This window comes from Melospiza georgiana, chromosome 29 (genome assembly GCF_028018845.1).
Source record: "Melospiza georgiana isolate bMelGeo1 chromosome 29, bMelGeo1.pri, whole genome shotgun sequence".
Lineage (NCBI taxonomy): Eukaryota > Metazoa > Chordata > Aves > Passeriformes > Passerellidae > Melospiza > Melospiza georgiana.
In genome coordinates, this window is record NC_080458.1 from 5395205 (window position 1) to 5414191 (window position 18987).

General features: G+C 45.3%; 1 protein-coding gene across 1 annotated transcript; it reads right to left on the minus strand.

The window, feature by feature from the left end:
* On the minus strand, positions 1-17870 carry ACVRL1 (activin A receptor like type 1). The gene is made up of 10 exons (XM_058042129.1): positions 17615-17870; positions 12414-12484; positions 9778-10002; positions 8858-9057; positions 8661-8760; positions 7468-7614; positions 6310-6585; positions 4682-4879; positions 1938-2068; positions 1-199 (listed from the first exon to the last, which is right to left on the minus strand). Exons 2-10 carry the CDS (start codon positions 12481-12483, stop codon positions 65-67), a joined length of 1482 nt encoding a protein of 493 aa, XP_057898112.1. The 5' UTR covers position 12484; positions 17615-17870; the 3' UTR covers positions 1-64.
* Between the last annotated feature and the right edge of the window lie 1117 nt (positions 17871-18987).

Sequence of the window (18987 nt, forward strand, 5' to 3'; positions counted from 1 at the left end):
GCGACCGGAGCCATCCCGTGCCCGGTGCCGCCCGTCCGTGGCTCCGGTGTCCGGTTCCCGGCGCTCACTGCTCCGGTTTTGTCTTCTCGGCGGAATTGCTGAGCTTCCTCAAGGTCTTTTTAATGCGCAGGGCGGTGAGACGGGCGGAGGGGCTCTGGTACCAGCACTCCTTCATGATCCTCGCCAGCGCCGACAGAACCTGAGCGGGAGGCACAAAAAAAAGGATGAACGCTCGGGTGGGATTGATGGGCGGGGTGAAAAATGCCAATCGCTTGTTTTGAAAAATTTGAAAGTTTAATAGTAATAAAATGGTTATAAAAATAGTTATCTAAATATATAAAGTTATAAATATAAGTATATATAGATATATTTATCAATATATAGTTATAAATATAACTATAGTTATATAAAAAATTGAAAGTTTAATAGTAATAAAATGGTTATAAAAATAGTTATCTAAATATATAAAGTTATAAGTATAAGTATATAGAGATATATTTATCAATATATAATTATAAATATAACTAGAGTTATATAATTTGAAAGTTTAGTAGTAATAAAATGGTTATAAAAATAGTTATCTAAATATATAAAGTTATAAGTATAAGTATATATAGATATATTTATCAATATATAGTTATAAATATAACTAGAGTTATATAAAAAATTGAAAGTTTAATAGTAATAAAATGGTTATAAAAATAGTTATCTAAGTATATAAAGTTATAAATATTACTATATATAGTTATATTTATAAATATATAGTCATAAATATAACTATAATATAATTATTAGGAAATATATATTATAAATATACATAGTTATAAATATATATATTTCTATATAGCTATATATTTTTGAATATAACTATAGTTATAAGTTATAAATATAACTACATATTGTAAGTTGTAAATTAAAATGGATTTCTATCCTGGAAAATTTTCACTTTGCTTCATTATTTAAATAGATATAGTTTATATATATATATATATAGTTTATATATATATATATATAAATATATATATAAACTATATATATATATAACTTATATATATAAATAAGTTTATATATAAATATCAATAAATATATACATAGTTATATTTAAATATATTTAAATATAGCTATTTATAAATATATATATATTACTATACTGTAAATAAATAAATATATAAAACTATATATAAATAGTTGAAATATATTAATATATAGTCTATATATATAAATATATATAAATATATATATAAAATATATTAAAATAAATATATATAATATATATTTATATATATAATATATATATTATATATATAAAATATATTATATATATAAAAATATATTATATATTTAACTATATTTCTAAATATATATAAATATAAAAATATATTTAGTTTCTTTAAATATATATAGTTATATTAATAGATATTTAAATATAAATATAACTATATATATATAAACAAATATACTCTTTGTTTTTATTGTCTCATATTGTCCTAATCCAAATTGCCCAAATTATTATTACTCTATTATTATTTTTATAGTAAGGAAATATTACTATAAAATATTATTATATTACTATATAGTAATATATTACTATAAATATTGCTATACAATATTACTATAAAGTATTACTATATTTTATAGTAATATTTTATAGTAATATTTTCTTACTATAAAAATAATAATAGAGTAATAATAATTTGGACAATTTGGATTTTTGTACCCATTTTATTACTATTAAACTTGTAAAATTTTAAAACCAAGTGATTGGCATTTTCCAGTTTCTATTTCAACATTTTCTTATAAACTAAAACTATATTTAACACACTAATTAAGAAAATTAATACAGGGACAACTTTCTAACACAACATATACAATATTAATTGGAATATTTGTGAAAAGCCGAGCAGAAAATGCACATTTTTCCCAGGGGTGGGACTCACTGGGTCAGAGAAGAGGCGGTTGGGGATCACGGGGGTCTGCTGGTCCACACACACGACCTTCTTCATGTCCTCGAAGCTGGGGTCGCTGGGCACGGCGTCGAAGAAGGGCGGCCGGTACTCCTCCACAAGGCCTGAGGGACGGGGACAGCGAGGGGTTAACCCCAGCTGCATCCTCATCCTCGCCCTTCGTCCTCATCCTCACCTCGTCCTCATCCTCACCTCCATGCTCATCCTCATCCTCATCCTCACCTCCATGCTCGTCCTCATCCTCGCCCTTCATCCTCATCCTCATCCTCATCCTCACCTCCATGCTCATCCTCATCCTCATCCTCACCTCATCCTCACCTCATCCTCATCCTCATCCTCATCCTCATCCTCATCCTCATCCTCATCCTCATCCTCATCCTCATCCTCATCCTCATCCTCATCCTCATCCTCATCTCATCCTCATCCTCCATCCTCATCTTCACCCTCACCCTCATCCTCACCCCCATCCTCATCCTCACCCTCCATCCTCACCCCCATCCTCACCCCTGTCCTCACCTTCATCCTCACCCCCATCCTCATCCTCAGCCCGATCCCCACCCTCACCCTCCATCCTCATCCTCACCCCCATCCTCATCCTCACCTCCTCAATCTCGTCCTCATCCTCACCTCCGTCCTCATCCTCCATTCTCATCCTCATCCTCACCCTCATCCTCGTCTTCACCCTCACCCTGATCCCCACCCTCACCCTCCATCCTCATCCTCACCCTCATCTTCACCGTCATCTTCATCCTCACCCTCATCCTCATCCTCACCCGCACCCCACACATCCCCTATAGCAATGCGCCCCCTGTTGGCAGAGTGACCAAACTCTCCTTTGTCCCCTTAAAAAGGAAAAAGGCCCAGAAATTTCTCTCCTCGATGAGGTGAAAAGACCCCACAGGACCTGAGGGACTTCACCTCAAATTTAAGGAAAGCCAATGGGACAGGAGCCAAAAATCCCACCTGAGCAAGGAAAGGAAGAGAACAAAGGAACGGATTGCTTTTGTGGGGTGTTTTACCAGGAGCAAGAACCTCTTGCCCTAACTCAGTTTTTCTCTGTTATTTTCTTTGTTATTTTGCCTTTTATTAAAACTTTTCTGTTTCCAGCACCACCACAGCAGCCATCCTGTTGATTTTATGCCTTCTAAGGTGGCTGAGCTATCTTGGGTGTGTAGATCTCCACGAGCTTGTGAGACCTGGCTTGAGGAGACCCTTACAGCAGTGGAGTTTGGTTTTTTCCCCTCTTGCACGTGGCTCAGTTTTTCTCTATAAAGACTTTTGTTATTTTGCCTTTTATGTAAACATTTTTGTTTCCATCACCACCACAGAAACCATCCTGCTGATTTTATGCCTTCTGAGGTAGCTGAGCTATCTTGGGTGTGAAATAGATCTCCAAGAGTTTATAAGACCCGACTCAAGTAGACCCTTACATCAGTGGAGTTACTTTTTCCCCCTCTTGCTCTAACTGAGTTTTTCTCTATAAGGAGATTTGTTATTTTGGCTTTTCTTAAAACTTTCCTGTTCCCAGCACTACCACAGAAGCCACCCAGCTGATTTTGTGCCTTCTAAGGTAGCTGAGCTATCTTAAATGTGTATAAATCTCCAGAAGCTTACAGAGACCCTTACAGCAGTGGAGTTTGTTTTTTCCCCCTCTTGCATCTAGCTCGGGTTTTCTCTATGAGGAGCTTTGTTATTTTGCCTTTTATTAAAACCTTTTTGCTTCCAGCACTACCACAGAAGCCATCCTGCTGAGTTTGGGCCTTCTAAGGTAGCTGAGCCATCTTGGATGTGTTGATCTCCAAGAGCTGATGAGACCTGGCTCAAGGAGAGCCAGATTTCAATCATGGGCTGCTGGAACTTCTCCCTGCACCCCCTCACCCTCTCCTGGGCACAGGGGGTGGTGGCACCACCGGTGGCTCCAGCGCCAGCCCCACCACGAGGATCATCACCGATAACAGCCCTCGGTGGCTGTTATCAGTCAGCCCTGCCAGCTGGCCCAGCTAATCTCGCTTTAATTCTTGCACATGTCCGTGTCCCCCCGTGGGATTTAATGTTTCTGGGGAGCCTCGAGCCCCCCAGCAGCTCCCTGCACCCCAAAACCTCATTTTGCCCTGGAGTTCCCCCCCATCCCCGATCCCCTGAAGAGCGAGGGGTCCTGGAAGGGTTAAACCCAGCGGGCTGGAGGTCATTGCTACGCAAGGCTGGGGTAATTCGGAGTAAATGTGTCACCTGAGGGAGCCCTGGGGACATAAATGAGATTATCCCGGCCAGACTGACCCTCCCACCCCATCCGCCAGCGCCCACCATTTAATTAACATTTAAATGGACTTTGCCGCGATGAGCAGCGCTGGCCAGGCTGCCCCAATTCCGTTCATCCCCAGCTCGGGGGGATCCTTCCCCTGGTCCCAGTCGCGATTTCCAGAGCCAAACCCAGCGGCCGGAGGTCCCGGCCGTGGCCACTTTCCAGGCAGCGCTTTGAAGCCGCTTGTTTTCTAATCAGCGCTGAACAAACAAAGCGCTGATTGAGCCTAATGGGCCCTTTAATCAGGGAGCCGGGTGCTGACACTAGATTACAGTGTTTATAATTTACAGCTAATCTTCTGGGCGAAGGAACAAAAAAAAAAAAAAAAAAAAAAAAAAAAAAAAAAAAAAAAAAAGGATAAGAAAAGGAGGGGAAGGAGGGAATGGAGGAGCCTGGAGAACAGGGAGCTGCTCACCGTTCACCACCGTTCTCCGGGTGATCTCCCAGAGCACCAGCCCGTAGGCCCAGATATCTGTTTTCTTGTAGGACTCGAAGCAGTCGGTGCGGATCTGCTCGCTCAGCACCTCGGGGGCCATGTAGCGCTTGGTGCCCACGCGGGGGTTGTTGCCGATGTCCAGGTAATCGCTGCTCTGGGAGTGCATCACGGCCAGCCCTGCGGGGACAGGGCACAGAGGCGTTTAGGATGATTTTTAAGGTCATTGATTCAGCTGTAAAATGCTGGGATAACGGCCCTGAGCAGTCCATGGGGCTCAACATCCCTCAGGTCCCAAAACCCCAGGATGCCACATCCTTGTGGCACCATCAGCCTAGGGCATCTCATGCCTGGAATGTTACATCTCCGGGGTTCCACATTCCTGGAGCATCACATCTGCGGGGTTCCACAGCCCCGGAGCACCATGTCCCTGGGGTTCTGCATCTCTGGGGTACCACATCCCCGGGGTATCTCATCCCCAGGGTAACTCATCAGTGGGGTACCACATCTCTGGGGGTACCTCATCCCTGGGGGTAGCTCATCCTTGGATTGCTTATCCTTGGATTCCTCATCCCTGGGCTACCTCATCCCTGGGGTATTTCATCCCTGGGGTACCACATCCCTGGGTACCCTTGGGTGCTGCACCTCTGGGTATCACCACCCTGGGGTTTCACACCCTTAAATGTCACATCCCTGGGGCACCACCCCCCCGGGGTACCACATCCCCAGAGTACCTCATCCCTGGGGTACCCCATCACTAGGGTACCTCATTCTTGGGGTATCACATCCCTGGGGTATCACATCACTGGAGTGTCACATCCCTGGGGTACCCCATCTCTGGGGTACCCCTGAATACCTTATCCCTGGGGTACCACACTCCTGTATTCCTCATCCCTGGGGTACCTCATCCCTGGGGTACCTCATCCCTGGGGTACTGCATTCCTGGGGTACTGCACCCCTAGGGTGCCTTATCCCTGGGGTACCTCATCTCTGGGACACCTCATCACTGGGGTATCACATCCCTGGGCTACCACACCCCTGGATACCTCATCCCTGGGATACCCCATCCTTAGGGCACCTCATTCTTGGGTACCACACCCCTGGATTCCTCATCCCTGGAGTACCCCATCACTGAGGTACCTCATTCCTGGAGTACCTCCTCCCTGGGGTACCTAATTTTTGGGGGTACCACACCCCTGGATTCCTCATCCCTGGGATACCCCGTCCTTGGGGCACCTCATTCTTGGGGTACCACACCCCTGGATTCTTCATCCCTGGAGTACCCCATCACTGAGGTACCTCATTCCTGGAGTACCTCCTCCCTGTGGTACCTAATTTTTGGGGGTACCACACCCCTGGATTCCTCATCCCTGGGATACCCCGTCCTTGGGGCACCTCATTCTTGGGGTACCACACCCCTGGATTCCTCATCCCTGGGATATGCCATCACTGGGGTACCTCATTCTTGGGGTACCCCATTCTTGGGGTATCCCATTACCGGGGAAACTCATCCCTGGAGTATCACACCCCTGGGCTACCACACCCCTGTATTCCTCATCCCTGGGGTACCTCATTTTTGGGGGTACCACCCCCCCACCCCTCCACCTCACCCAGGTCCGCGATGCAGCACTGCCGGTTGCTCTTCACCAGGATGTTCCTGCTCTTCAGGTCCCGGTGGGCGATGGCAGGCTTGCCCTGAGTGCCGAAAATCTCCACGTGGAGGTGGACGAGGCCGCAGATGATGGAGGAGGCCAGGCCCAGGCAGGTGTCCACGTCCAGGGCTGTCCTCTGCAGGAAGTCGTAGAGGGAGCCGTTCTCGTGGTAGTGCGTGATGAGCCAGAGCTGCGTGCTGGAGTTCCTGGAGGTCATGTCAGAGGCGATGAAACCTGGCCAGGGACAAACAGCTGGGGTCAGGAAACAGCTGGGGATCACCAGGGAAACAAACACCTGGGAAACAGATGGGGAACGCCTGGGGAACAGCTGGGAAACACCTGGGAAACAACTGGGGTACAGCTGGGGAACAGCTGGGATCAGGGAACCTGGGGAACACCTGGGAAACAACTGGGGAACAGCTGGGAAACAGCTGGGATCAGAGAACCTGGGAAACAACTGGGGTACAGCTGGGGAACAGCTGGGATCAGGGAACCTGGGAAACAGCTGGGAAACAGCTGGGAAACAACTGGGAAACAGTTGGGATCAAGGAACCTGGGAAACAGCTGGGAAACACCTGGGAAACAGCTGGGGAACAGCTGGGAAACAGCTGGGAAACAGCTGGGATCAGGGAACCTGGGGAACAGCTGGGAAACGCTTGGGAAACAGCTGGGGTCAGGGAACCTGGGAAGCAGCTGGGGAACACCGGGGGAACACCTGGGAAACAACTGGGATCAAGGAACCTGGGAAACACCTGGGAAACACCTGGGAAACAGCTGGGAAACACCTGGGAAACAACTGGGGACACAGACCCTGGGGAACAGCTGGGGTCATGGGAAACACCTGGGATCAGGGACAGGGAGAAACACCTGGAATCACAGACCCTGAGAAACACCTGGGATCAGGGAACCTGGAAAACACCTGGGAAACACCTGGGATCAGGGACAGGAGAAACACCTGGGATTAGAGACCCCCTGGAACACCTGGGATCCTGTGAAACACCTGGGATCAGGGACAGGAGAAACACCTGGGATTAGAGACCCCCTGGAACACCTGGGATCCTGTGAAACACCTGGGATCAGGGACCCACCCCGCTGTCCCCAGCCCTCGTGGCTCACCCAGGATGTTGTCGTGCCGCAGCAGCACGGTGTTGTAGATCTCCGTCTCGCGGAACCACGACTGCTCGTCCCGCGAGGAGAAGATCTTGACGGCCACGCTCTCGCCGTGCCACACGCCCCGCCACACCTCGCCGTAGCGCCCTTTACCTGCCACAGCCGTGCCAACACGTCACTCAGTGCCCCCAGGACCTGCTGGGAGCACCTGGATCCCGTGTGGGAGCACCTGGATCCCGTATGGGAGCACCTGGATCCCGTGCGGGAGAGCCCTGAAGCAGCACGGGCGTCCTTTTGGGTATTCAATACTTGTATTGAATTGATATCTATGGATATCAAAATCCATAATTTTGGATATCAAAATCCATAGATCAACATCCATATTGGGAATGGGATGTACCAAAGTTATGAATATGGATTTGTATTTTGGGTACTCACTACTTGTATTGAATTGATATTTATGGATATCAAAATCCATAGATCAATATCCAGGTTGGGAGTGGGATGTACCAAAGTCATGAATATGCATTTGTATTTTGGGTATTCCATACTTGTATAGATAAAAGGACTCTGTAATCACCTGTAAATTGCGGCGTGTTTTGGGGAATTATCCTGCAAAAAGCATTCACTTTCTAACTTTAAACTGTTAGAGAGTCTTTTGATATTGATACTAGATCAATATCCATGTTGGGAATGGGATGTACCAAAGTTATGAATAGGGATTTATATTTTGAGTATTCAATACTTGTATTGAATTGATATCTACGGATATCAAAATCCATAGATCAATATCCATATTGGGAATGGGATGTACCAAAGTTATGAATATGTATTTGTATTTTGAGTATTCAATACTTGTATTGAATTGATATCTATGGATATCAAAATCCATTGATTTTGGATATCAAAATCCAGTGATCAATATCCATATTGGGAATGGGATGTACCAAAGTCATGAATATGCATTTGTATTTTGGGTATTCCATACTTGTATCGATAAAAGGACTCTGTAATCACCAGTAAATTGTGGTGTGTTTTTGGGAGTATCCCGCAATAAACATTCACTTTCTAACTCTAAACTGTTGGAGTTTTTGTCCATCACAGGTGGATATCAGAACTAGATCAATATCCATATTTTTTAACGATCCACATTTTTTAATATCCATATTTTTTAATAAACCACAGCCTCCTCTGCTTACCCACACACTCCATGAGGGTGATCTGCCGAGCCACCGTCCTCTGGACAAGGAAAGGCAGCCCAGACCCGCTGCCCGTGGTGCAGTCGTCGTTCAGCAGGTCCTGCACAAACAGGGCGTCCACGGGGTCAGCATGGTGGCCGTCCCTACACCCACACACACCTTGGGGACATCTGGGGTCCCTCACGGGGCTCACCCACCTCTAGGGTGCTGTCTCCCATCATGGATGCCTTCAGCATGAGGTCGGTGTCACCAAAGTCGCTGTGCTTGTGGCGCTGCTGGGCCACCTTCCAGCAGAAGAGCGCCGTGAGCGCCGCGAGGACGAGGAGGGACAACAGCGGGACGAAGATCATCAGGAGGAGGTTGGGTAGGGAAGGTGCCTTTACCAGGGCGTCTTCTCCTGGGTGGGGGAAATGAGGGTGTGGCGTTCACATTCTCTGAAAAAAATCCCTTCGCCCGGGATTTTTCTCCTGGGAAGATGAGAAGCCTCAGAGAGGAATGAAAGCAATGTTTGTCTGATTGCTTCTCCCTGTTTTGCTGCTTTGGAATGTGGTCTGGAGATTGTTTATCCAACAGGTGGCTGTTTGATTGTTTTCATGTGAATTGTTTTGACATTACGACCAATCACTGTCCAGCTGTGTCAGGACTCTGGATGCAGTCACGAGTTTTCATTGTAATTCTTTGTAACCTTCTGTCTATGTCCTTTCTCTATTATTTAGTGTAGTTTTAGTGTAGCATTCTATAATACAATGTAATGATAATATAATATAATGTAATGATAATATAATATAATGTAATGATAATATAATATAATATAACATAACATAACATAACATAACATAACATAACATAACATAACATAACATAACATAACATAATAATATCTATAAAAGAAAATATATAATAATAAAATAAATAATAAATAATACATAAAGAAAATATATCTATCATATCATATCATATCACATATCATATAATACCATATCATATTATTATGTCATAATATAATAATAAATTAACCTTCTAAGAACAAGGAGTCACATTCATCAATTCTTCCTTCGTCCTGGGGACCCAACCACATCCCCAGCCATGTGGGCAGCTTGTCCCCTGTCCCCTGTACCTTGCAGGAAGATCTCCAGCTCGGCGTTGCACATGTGGAAGTTGCAGCATCTCATGCCGTACTGCTCCGTGACGGGCGTGTGGCAGTGTTCCAGAATGTTCTGGGAGAAGCAGCCCCGGTGCTGGGTGATGGTGCCCTCCTCCTTCCTCTTGCTGACGAAGCACACCTGGCCTGTGCAGTTGGGCTGGCTGCAGTGGGGCACATCACAGGCACACAGCAGCTCCTCTGCGGGCACCAGGAAGGGACACAGGGTCACCCCACTGCCCACCCGGGATCTTTGGTGGCTTTGGGTACAGGGAAATTCTCCTAAAGGCTCCAGATTTGGAGAATGAGTAGCTTGGGACCATCACAGAAGGAGGGGAAGGCTGCTGTGGGTGCTTGGCCCATCCTGGAACCCCCCAGAAAATCTCCTGCTCCCAATTGGGCTCCAAATCCCAACCCTGAACCTAGGGGTCCCCTGTTCCCACAGCCCCAAGAGGCTCCATGGGATGGGCTGTGCCAGCCTGGGATAGATCCAGCCCAGCAGCTGGGATTAACTGGGATGCACTGGTTTACCACACACAGGGTCACATCCTGCCCACAAAATCCCAGGGCACATGGCACCTATGGGAGCCTGGGGTGAGATAAAAAACCCCAAACTCAGCCAGTGCCCTTCCCAGAGGGTGTTTTGGGAGCTGGGTGCCAAACCCAGGGTCCTTCCTGGAGTTTTTCCTGACTTCCCTGAAGTTGCTTTCCTGTGCCATGGTGGCTCAGACGGCAGCCACGCTCCCAAATTCCTAAGTTAGCTCTGCCCTTTTGCACAGAAAATATCCCTCCTGGAATCAGGGAGTTCAGCCTGAGGGCAGCCAGACATCCAGTGGTGAGGGGACAGCGAGGGGGTGGCTCTGGTGGCCATCCTGCACTCCCTGTCCCCCTCCCCTGGTGCCGTGGGGTGCTGCTGGGGCTGGTTTGGGGTTGGTGGCTGTTGGGAAGGATGAAAGTTTGACAAGAAAGTCTCACAGTTGTGTGTGCTTAGCGGAAAGATTTTAAAATGTAGAGCATGATGAAAGAATAGAGACGGAGGCAGATTTTGATACAGAAGAAAAGAATTGCTGAAATTACTGGATAACCAAGAAGGCAAAAGGTTTGTTAGTTAGAAGGGATTTTTATGGCTTAGAGGAAAAGATAAACCCACCTCAAACGAGAAGATGTTTTTACCAAGCAGGAAGGTAGCACAGCAAACAAGGCAGCAAAATTGCAAGTAGAAAAAAGATCTCAGAATTTTCCACTGCAAGAAAACTGAAAAACAACCTCTAGCTTTAACTGTAATGTACTGACTTTTAGTGATTGGAGAACAGTAACATGAATATGGTAATTACAGTAGTTATGATAGACTATAGAATATAGTTAAGGTGTAGATTGGTTCTGCTGTATTAAGATGCTCAGCAAACAAAAGTATAAAATGCATTGTAACCAAAAGAAAATTATAAAATGCATTGGAACCAAATGAAAAGTATAAAATGTGTTGTAACCAAAAGAAAAGTATAAAATGCGTTGTAACCAAAAGAAAAGTATAAAATGCGTTGTAACCAAAAGAAAAGTCTATAATGCAATGTAACCAAAACCAAAGGGTCTCCAGGCCTGCCTGCAGCTGGAGCCGACAGATGCAGGCACAGCTCTGTCACCCCCAACCCTGGACTGCTGTAACCTGTTGGATGGAATAAACTGCATTTTGGAGAGCCCCTGGAGTCCCACATCTCCCATTTTGGCTCTTGCAGTGGCGCCCAACGTGGGGCACCATTAGTAAGAGCCTGAATGAGGGATGCGGGTCTCCAGGCCTGTCTGCAGCTGGAGCTGACAGCTGTAGGCACACCATCATCATCATCATCATCACCACCACCACCACCCCTGGGAAAACCCAGATTTTTAGTATGTGGTACCAGCCTTTCCCTGTGGAAGGGGCTAACAGCAGGCCTGTTAGCTAAAGGAGCGAGAAGAAGCTGATAAGAGGCTCTCTGTAAGGCTGTAACCAAGAAGACCAAAAGAAGTGAAGAATTGAAGAAAGATAAGAGAACTTTGCAGCTAGACGAAGTATTTTTAGAAAGTTAATTGAAGTCACTGTAACTTTTCACCAATAGTGTTATGTTGACTTATTATAGCCAATATTTAAAGTAGAAAAAGCGTAAACAATTGAAAAGTGTGTAAAAAGTCAGCCATATTCAATAATAAAGAATTGCCATCTGAGACTGCTTGTGGTCTCTGCTTTGTGTCGTGACCGCCTTGACAGTGACATTTCCCCACGTCCCCTCTGGTGACAGCAACACACTTTATCAACCACAATTGATATAATTGATATAATAATACCACAATTAATATAATAATGAAATAAAATAAAATAAAATAAAATAAAATAAAATAAAATAAAATAAAATAAAATAAAATAAAATAAAATAAAAATAATGACAACAACAATATATTATATATAACAATATAATAATAAAATTAAGCTGAGATCCTCTCTGGGGGATGGCTCACCATTCCACAGGGGCACAGCACAGTCCCTGAGGAGCCCAGCTTCCTCCCTGGCTTTTATTTTGGGCTGAACTGCTCCCAAAAAAGGGTTTATTTTAACCTGCTGTCACCCCATTGGCACTCACCGTCTGCAAAGCTGAAAGACAAGGTCATCAGCGCCAGCACCACCTGGCCACCAGCCCCACACGGCATCATCCTGGGGAGACAGAGGGGGGTCAGAGCAGCCCCTGCACCCCCAGAGCCCATCCCCAGCCCTGGGGGCTTTGGGAAGGGAGGGGAATTGCAGAATTCAGGCAGAGACAGAGTGAGGTAAGATGTGTTTGGCTCCGGACATCCTGGGCATGGCCCTTCCTGAGAACAGATCCCGGGACATCCTGAGATCAGGAGACCTCCCTGGCACGGTGTGGGTGCCACTCGTGGCCCCACAGAACTGAGGAATGTGCTGGAACCAGGTCCTTGCCACGTCCATGCAGCCCCAGCTCCTTCCTTTGTCCCGGTGATCCCCACACCAGCACTGCCCGTTAAATTCACATTCTCTGGAAAAATCCCTTCACCCAGGATTTTTCTCCTGGGAAGCTGAGAAGCCTCAGAGGAAAAAGAAAACAATTCTCATCTGATTTGCTTCTCCTGTGTTTTGCTCCTTTGGAATAAGTTTGGAGATTGTTTACCCTCAGGTGATTGTTTCATTGGGATTCTGATGTGAATTGTTTTGACTCTTTGGCCAAGCAGTGTCAGGACTCTGGACTCACAAATTTTCGTTATTATCTTTTTAGCCTTCTGTAAGTATCCTTTCTGTATTCTTTAGTATAGTTTAACATTCTTTAATATAATATAGTATTATAAAGTAATAAATTCGTTTTCTGAGAACATGGAGTCAAATCCATCATTTCTCTGTGCCAAATACGCTTCCAAGGATGCTTCACATCCTTTGGAATGTGTTTGGAGATTATTTCATTTGGTTTCTGATGTGAATTGTTTTGATTTATTGGCCAATTACAGCCAAGCCGTGTCGAGACTCACAAGTTTTCATTATTATCTTTTTAGCCTTCTGTAAATATCCTGTCCGTATTCTTTAGTATACAGTTTAATATTCTTTAATATTCTTTAATATTCTTTAATATTCTATAATATAATATTCTATTCTATAATATAATATAATATAATATAATATAATATAATATAATATAATATAATGTAATGTAATGTAATGTAATGTAATGTAATGTAATATAATATAATATAATATAATAATAAATTAGCCTTCTGAGAACATGGAGTCAGATTGATCATTCCTTCCTTCATCGAGGCACTACACAAATACAGAGACCCCTGAGAATTCTTTAATATAATATTGTATTAATAATAGCATTATTATTATTATTATTATTATTATTATTATTATTATTATTAGTATTAGTATTAGTATTAGTATTAGTATTAGTATTAAAATTATTATTAATAATAGTATTAATAATAAATTAGCCTTCTGAGAACATGGAGTCAGATTCCTCATTTCTCCCAACATCGAGGCACCCCACAAATGCAATAACTCCCCGCTGTTCCCAGGGCTCCTGCTCCATAAAACCACAGCCCTGCTGATACCACAGCACTGCTGGGGATCCCAGATTTGGGAAATCCTGCCCTTGGGATGGAGCCCAAATCCCCCACGCCACGAGCAGCAGGGTCTCCCTCCTGGGGCTGCTTTTATGTGCACATCTTATCAATGACACAAACAGAGGTGCTGGGACAGCCAAAAATTCCTTGCTGAGCCTTTGGGGGGGAAGTTTGGCTATTTTTAATCTTCCTTTTTATTTTTTTTTAATTTTTTTTTTTTCTCTTTGTGAAAGAACCATTTGTGCCAAGGCAAACACATCCATCCCCCCCCAGCCTCACAACCCCGGCCCCTCCTGGGCTCATTCTTCGTGTTCCCGACATAAACATGCCAAAAGGCTCCGTTTCCTGCAATTGAAGAGCCCAGCCCAGGGCTGCTGGGACAGGAATCAAGATTGTTTAGATCCTGCCCTTGATGGGGAAGCTCAGTCACGCAAGGACGTGGCTGACCCAGGGCAGGCCCCAGCCCTGCTCAAATCGGGCTTTTCCTCCCCAAAATAACTCACTGGGTTGTGGCTCGAGGGGAGGAAACAGTGAGAAGATCAGTGAGCAGATCCTGGGTCCTGGGGATGGAGGGCAGGGCCTTGGTGGAGGAGTGATGCCAGGCTGATCCATCCCACCTTTAGCTGGGCCAGGTTCAGCTTTGTTTTAAAATCCCAACCCCTCTGGAGCTGGGCTAGGATTGGGTTTATTTTAAATTCCTAACTGCCCCAAGAACTGGGCCAGGATCAGTTTTATTTTAAAATCCCACATTCCTCAAAGCTGGGCTAGGATCAGCTTTGTTTTAAAACTCAGTCCCTCTGGAGCTGGGCTAGGATCTGCTTTATTTTAAAATCCCAACTCTCCCAGAGCTGGGCTAGATCAGCTTTATCTTAAAATCTCACATTCCTCAGAGTTGGGCTAAGATCTGCTTTATTTTAAAATCCCAACTCTCCCAAAGCTGGGCTAGATCAGCTTTATCTTAAAATTTTAAGTTCCCCAGAGCTGGGCTAAGATCAGCTTTATTGCAAAACTCAATCCCTCTGCAGCTGGGCTAGAACGGCTTTATTTTAAAATCCCACATTCCTCAGAGTTGGACTAAGATCTGCTTTATTTTAAAATCCCAACTCCCCCAGAGTTGGGCTAAGATCTGCTTGATTCTAAAACTCAATCCCTCTGGAGCTGGGCTAGGATCAGCTTTATTTTAAATTCCCAACTCCCCCAGAGCTGGGTTAGGATCAGCTTTGTTTTAAAATCTTAACTCCTTCAGAGCTGGGTTAGGATCAGTTTTATTTTAAAACTCAATCCCTCTGGAGCTGGGTTAGGATCAGCTTTATTTTAAAATCCCAACTTCCTCAGAGTTGGGCTAAGATCTGCTTTATTTTAAAACTCAATCTCTTTGGAGCTGGGCTAGGATCAGCTTCATTTTAAAACTCAGCCCCTCCGATTCCTCACCCCCAGCCCCACATTTCTTGCAGCCCCGCGAGCTGCAGGATGTGTGATTTAAAAGGGAAGCTGAGCCTCCCAGGTGGTGAATTCCCTCCCTGGAGCCACTTCCCCAAAATCCTGAAGCATGAGACAGCTGCAGGATATTTGCCATGGAACACAAAGCAGCCAGGGCCTCACCCAAACTCTGCTGTGCACCAAACATCCCATGGATTGTTGTTGTTATTGAGAGCAAAACTTGATCCAGAATGGCATCCCACAGGAAAAACATCCCAGGAAAGGCACAAATCAATCCCTGTCCTTTCCTTCCTCTTTTCTCATCAGGAGCTGCAGCTCATGGGCATCCAGAGCATCTTACCCTGCCTGCCTGGGGGCTGGTTTATATTTTCTGGGATTTGTAGCATCAGGAGAAGGAGAAAAAAAACAGGAAAATAATCTGGGATGGGACATGGGTGCTGGAAGGGAGCAGTGTGGCAGCTCCAGGGTCTGGAGCAAACCCTGTGCAAGGAGAATTTCCCACTTTGAGGGTCTGGAGAAGGAGAATTTCCCAGTTTGAGGGTCTGGAGCAAACTGTGGGGAAGGAGAATTTCCCAGTTTGAGGGTCTGGAGCAAACCCTGGGGAAGGAGAATTTCCCAGTTTGAGGGTCTAGAGAAGGAGAATTTCCCAGTTTGAGGGTCTGGAGCAAACCCAAGGGAAGGAGAATTTCCCAGTTTAAAGGGTCTGGAGAAGGAGAATTTCCCAGTTTGAGGGTCTGCATCAAACCCCAGGGAAGGAGAATTTCCCAGCTCCAGGGTCTGGAGCAAACCCTGGGGAAGGAGAATTTCCATTCCATGAACGTGCACCACGCAAAGAGAGCAGCAAAATCCACTCAAGAAAGCACCAAAATCCACTCAAAAAAGCAACAAAACCCACTCAAAAGAGCAAAATCCACTCAAGGCAGCAGCCAAACCCTCTCAGGGTCACCTTGATGCAGGGATTCCATGGCCTGTGGCTGCCCCAGCCCCTCAGAGGGCTCCAGTGGGAAGGAGTTCCATGGCTGGGGCTCTCCCCAGCTTGGTTGATGGAGATGGAGCCTCTTTAAGTGACCATTTGGGTCTTTCTTGCCCTTCTCTTCCCATTTTGCCACTTTCAGGGCCAGCCCAATCTCAGCCCCTCACTCCTCCCTCCATCCCTGCCCTTTCTGCCTGCTGGTTTTTGGCAGAAAAGTGATTTTTACACGTTAATAATTCTAATGAGAGACCTGGGATTTGGTGTGGAACAGGGGAGCCCTGAGGTGGCACATTCACGCAGTCCCTGCTAGCAGAGCTCTCAACTTTCCCTCATTTTTCCCCACATCTTTTCAAAATACACCCAAATTCCCCATTTCCCACATCAATCCCAGCCTTCCTGCTGCAGATTTTTATTATTCTTATTAATCTTATTATTCTTATTGTTCTTATTATTCTTATTGTTCTTATTTTTCTTATTATTCTTATTATTCTAATTTCTTAATTCTTATTATTCTTATTTCTTATTATTTCAGCTCTTTAGCAAGAGCTAAATAATAAGGCACAGATCCTGCTGCCACCACACTGATGTGAGCCCTGGTTTGTGCTCCTAACCCCAATTCCAGCCTCTCTAACCCTGATTTCAACACCACAACCCCACAGAACACCAAGGAAACGGGGCCAAATCCTGATTTCCCTCCTTGTTCCCCACATCTTTTCAAAATACACCCAAATTCCCCATTTGCCACGTCGATCTCAGCCTTCCTGCTGCAGTTTTTTATTATTTCACCTCTTTAGCAAGGACCTGGGCACAGATCCTGCTGCCACCACACTGGTGTGAGCCTTGATTTGTGCTCCTGGCCCCAATTCCAACCTCTCCAACACTGATGTCAGCACCACAACCCCACAGAACAGCAAGGAAACGGGGCCAAATCCTGATTTTGGGGATCAGACAGGAGGGACCCAGCAAGGACCTGGGGACAGATCCTGCTGCCACCACACTGGTGTGAGCCCCTGGCCCCAATTCCAGCCTCTCTAACCCTGATGTCAACACCACAACCCCACAGAACACCAAGGAAACAGGGCCAAATCCTGATTTTGGGGGTGAAGCCCTGAGCTAGGTGCAGCCCCGAGCTTGGTGCAGGCCCAACCCCGTGAGGAACCCAGTTCCAGCCTCTCCAACCCTGATGTCAGCACCACAACCCCACAGAACACCAAGGAAACGGGGCCAAATCCTGATTTTGGGGGTGAAGCCCTGATCTTGGTGCAGCCCCAACCCCATGAGTGGTTTTTCCTCACTCACCTCCAGCATCCAGGTCCTGTGGGCTCCCCTGGCACTGCCCAGCCTTGGAGGCCTCTCCCAGCCACGATCCCGCTCCTGGATCCGCCTCAGCTTCGCTCCTGAGCGCCAACTCCGAGGATCTTCATGGATCTTCTCCCTTCCCACCACCCATGGTGCCACCCACGTCCCCCTTGGGCAGGGATTGTCACGATTGTCACGATTGTCACCCTTCCCCTGCCCTGCCCGGCTAGGCCACCCCGCTCTGTCCAACGCAGCCGTTTGGCAGCTGCTCTGCGGTCTGGATGTGGGAGAAGTCAAAAAAAAAAAAAAATGTTTCTTATTACTGCCTCTTCCTGCCTGGCTTGTCTCCACCACTCCCAGCTAATAAAGCATTTCCTATTGCTGAGCACACAGCCACCAGCAGCCTCCCTTCCTCCCCGCTCACCGGGCCCCAGCTCCATCCTGGTTCCTTTGAGTCCCTCCTCGTCTGTCGCAGACATTTTTTTGCACTAAAAATCCTTTAGGATTTTCCCTTTTTTTCCCAGAAAAAAAAAATGTGAACAATAGATATCTGCTGCTGTGGAATGCAACAGGTAGAATTTTGATTAGGCCATCTTGGATGTTTGGAATTAATGGCCAATCAAACAGAGTCGGAGAGAGCTTTGCTGTAATTCTCTTCTTTTTCTATTCTTAGCTAAGCCTTCTGACAAAACCTTTTCTTCCTTTTCTTTTCAGTATAAATATGTGGAATGCAACAGGTAGATTTTTGATTGGGCCATCTTGGATGTTTGTAATTAATGGCCAATCAAAAACCGAGCTATCTCAAACAGAGTCTGAGAGAGCTTTGTTATAAATTCTCTTTTTTTTCTATTTTCAGCTTAACCTTCTGAAAAAACCTTTTCCTTTCTTTACTTTTTAGTATAAATATGTGGAATGCAACAGGTAGATTTTTGATTGGGCCGTCTTGAATGTTTGTAATTAATGGCCAATCAAAAACCGAGCTATCTCAAACAGAGTCCAAGAGACTTTGTTATAATTCTCTTTTTTTCTATTCTTAGCTCAGCCTTCTGAAAAAAGCTTTTATTTATTTTGTTTTTAGTATAAATGTAATGTTTATATATATATATATATAAAAAAAATAAAATAATAAATCAAGCCTTCTGATCATGGAGTCAACATTCTCGTGTCTTGCCTCATCCAAGAACCCCAGTGAACACAGTCACATTCATCCTTCCCTGAGTGTTTTTCCCACCCTAATTTTCCACTTTTTATGGGAAATTCCAGCCCATGGCTGTCAGAAATTCACATTGAGCATCCCCAAGGTGCTCAGCTTGCTTGGGTGGGGATGGAATGTTCTAGATCTGGGAATGGCCTTGGGCTGCTTGGATGCCCCT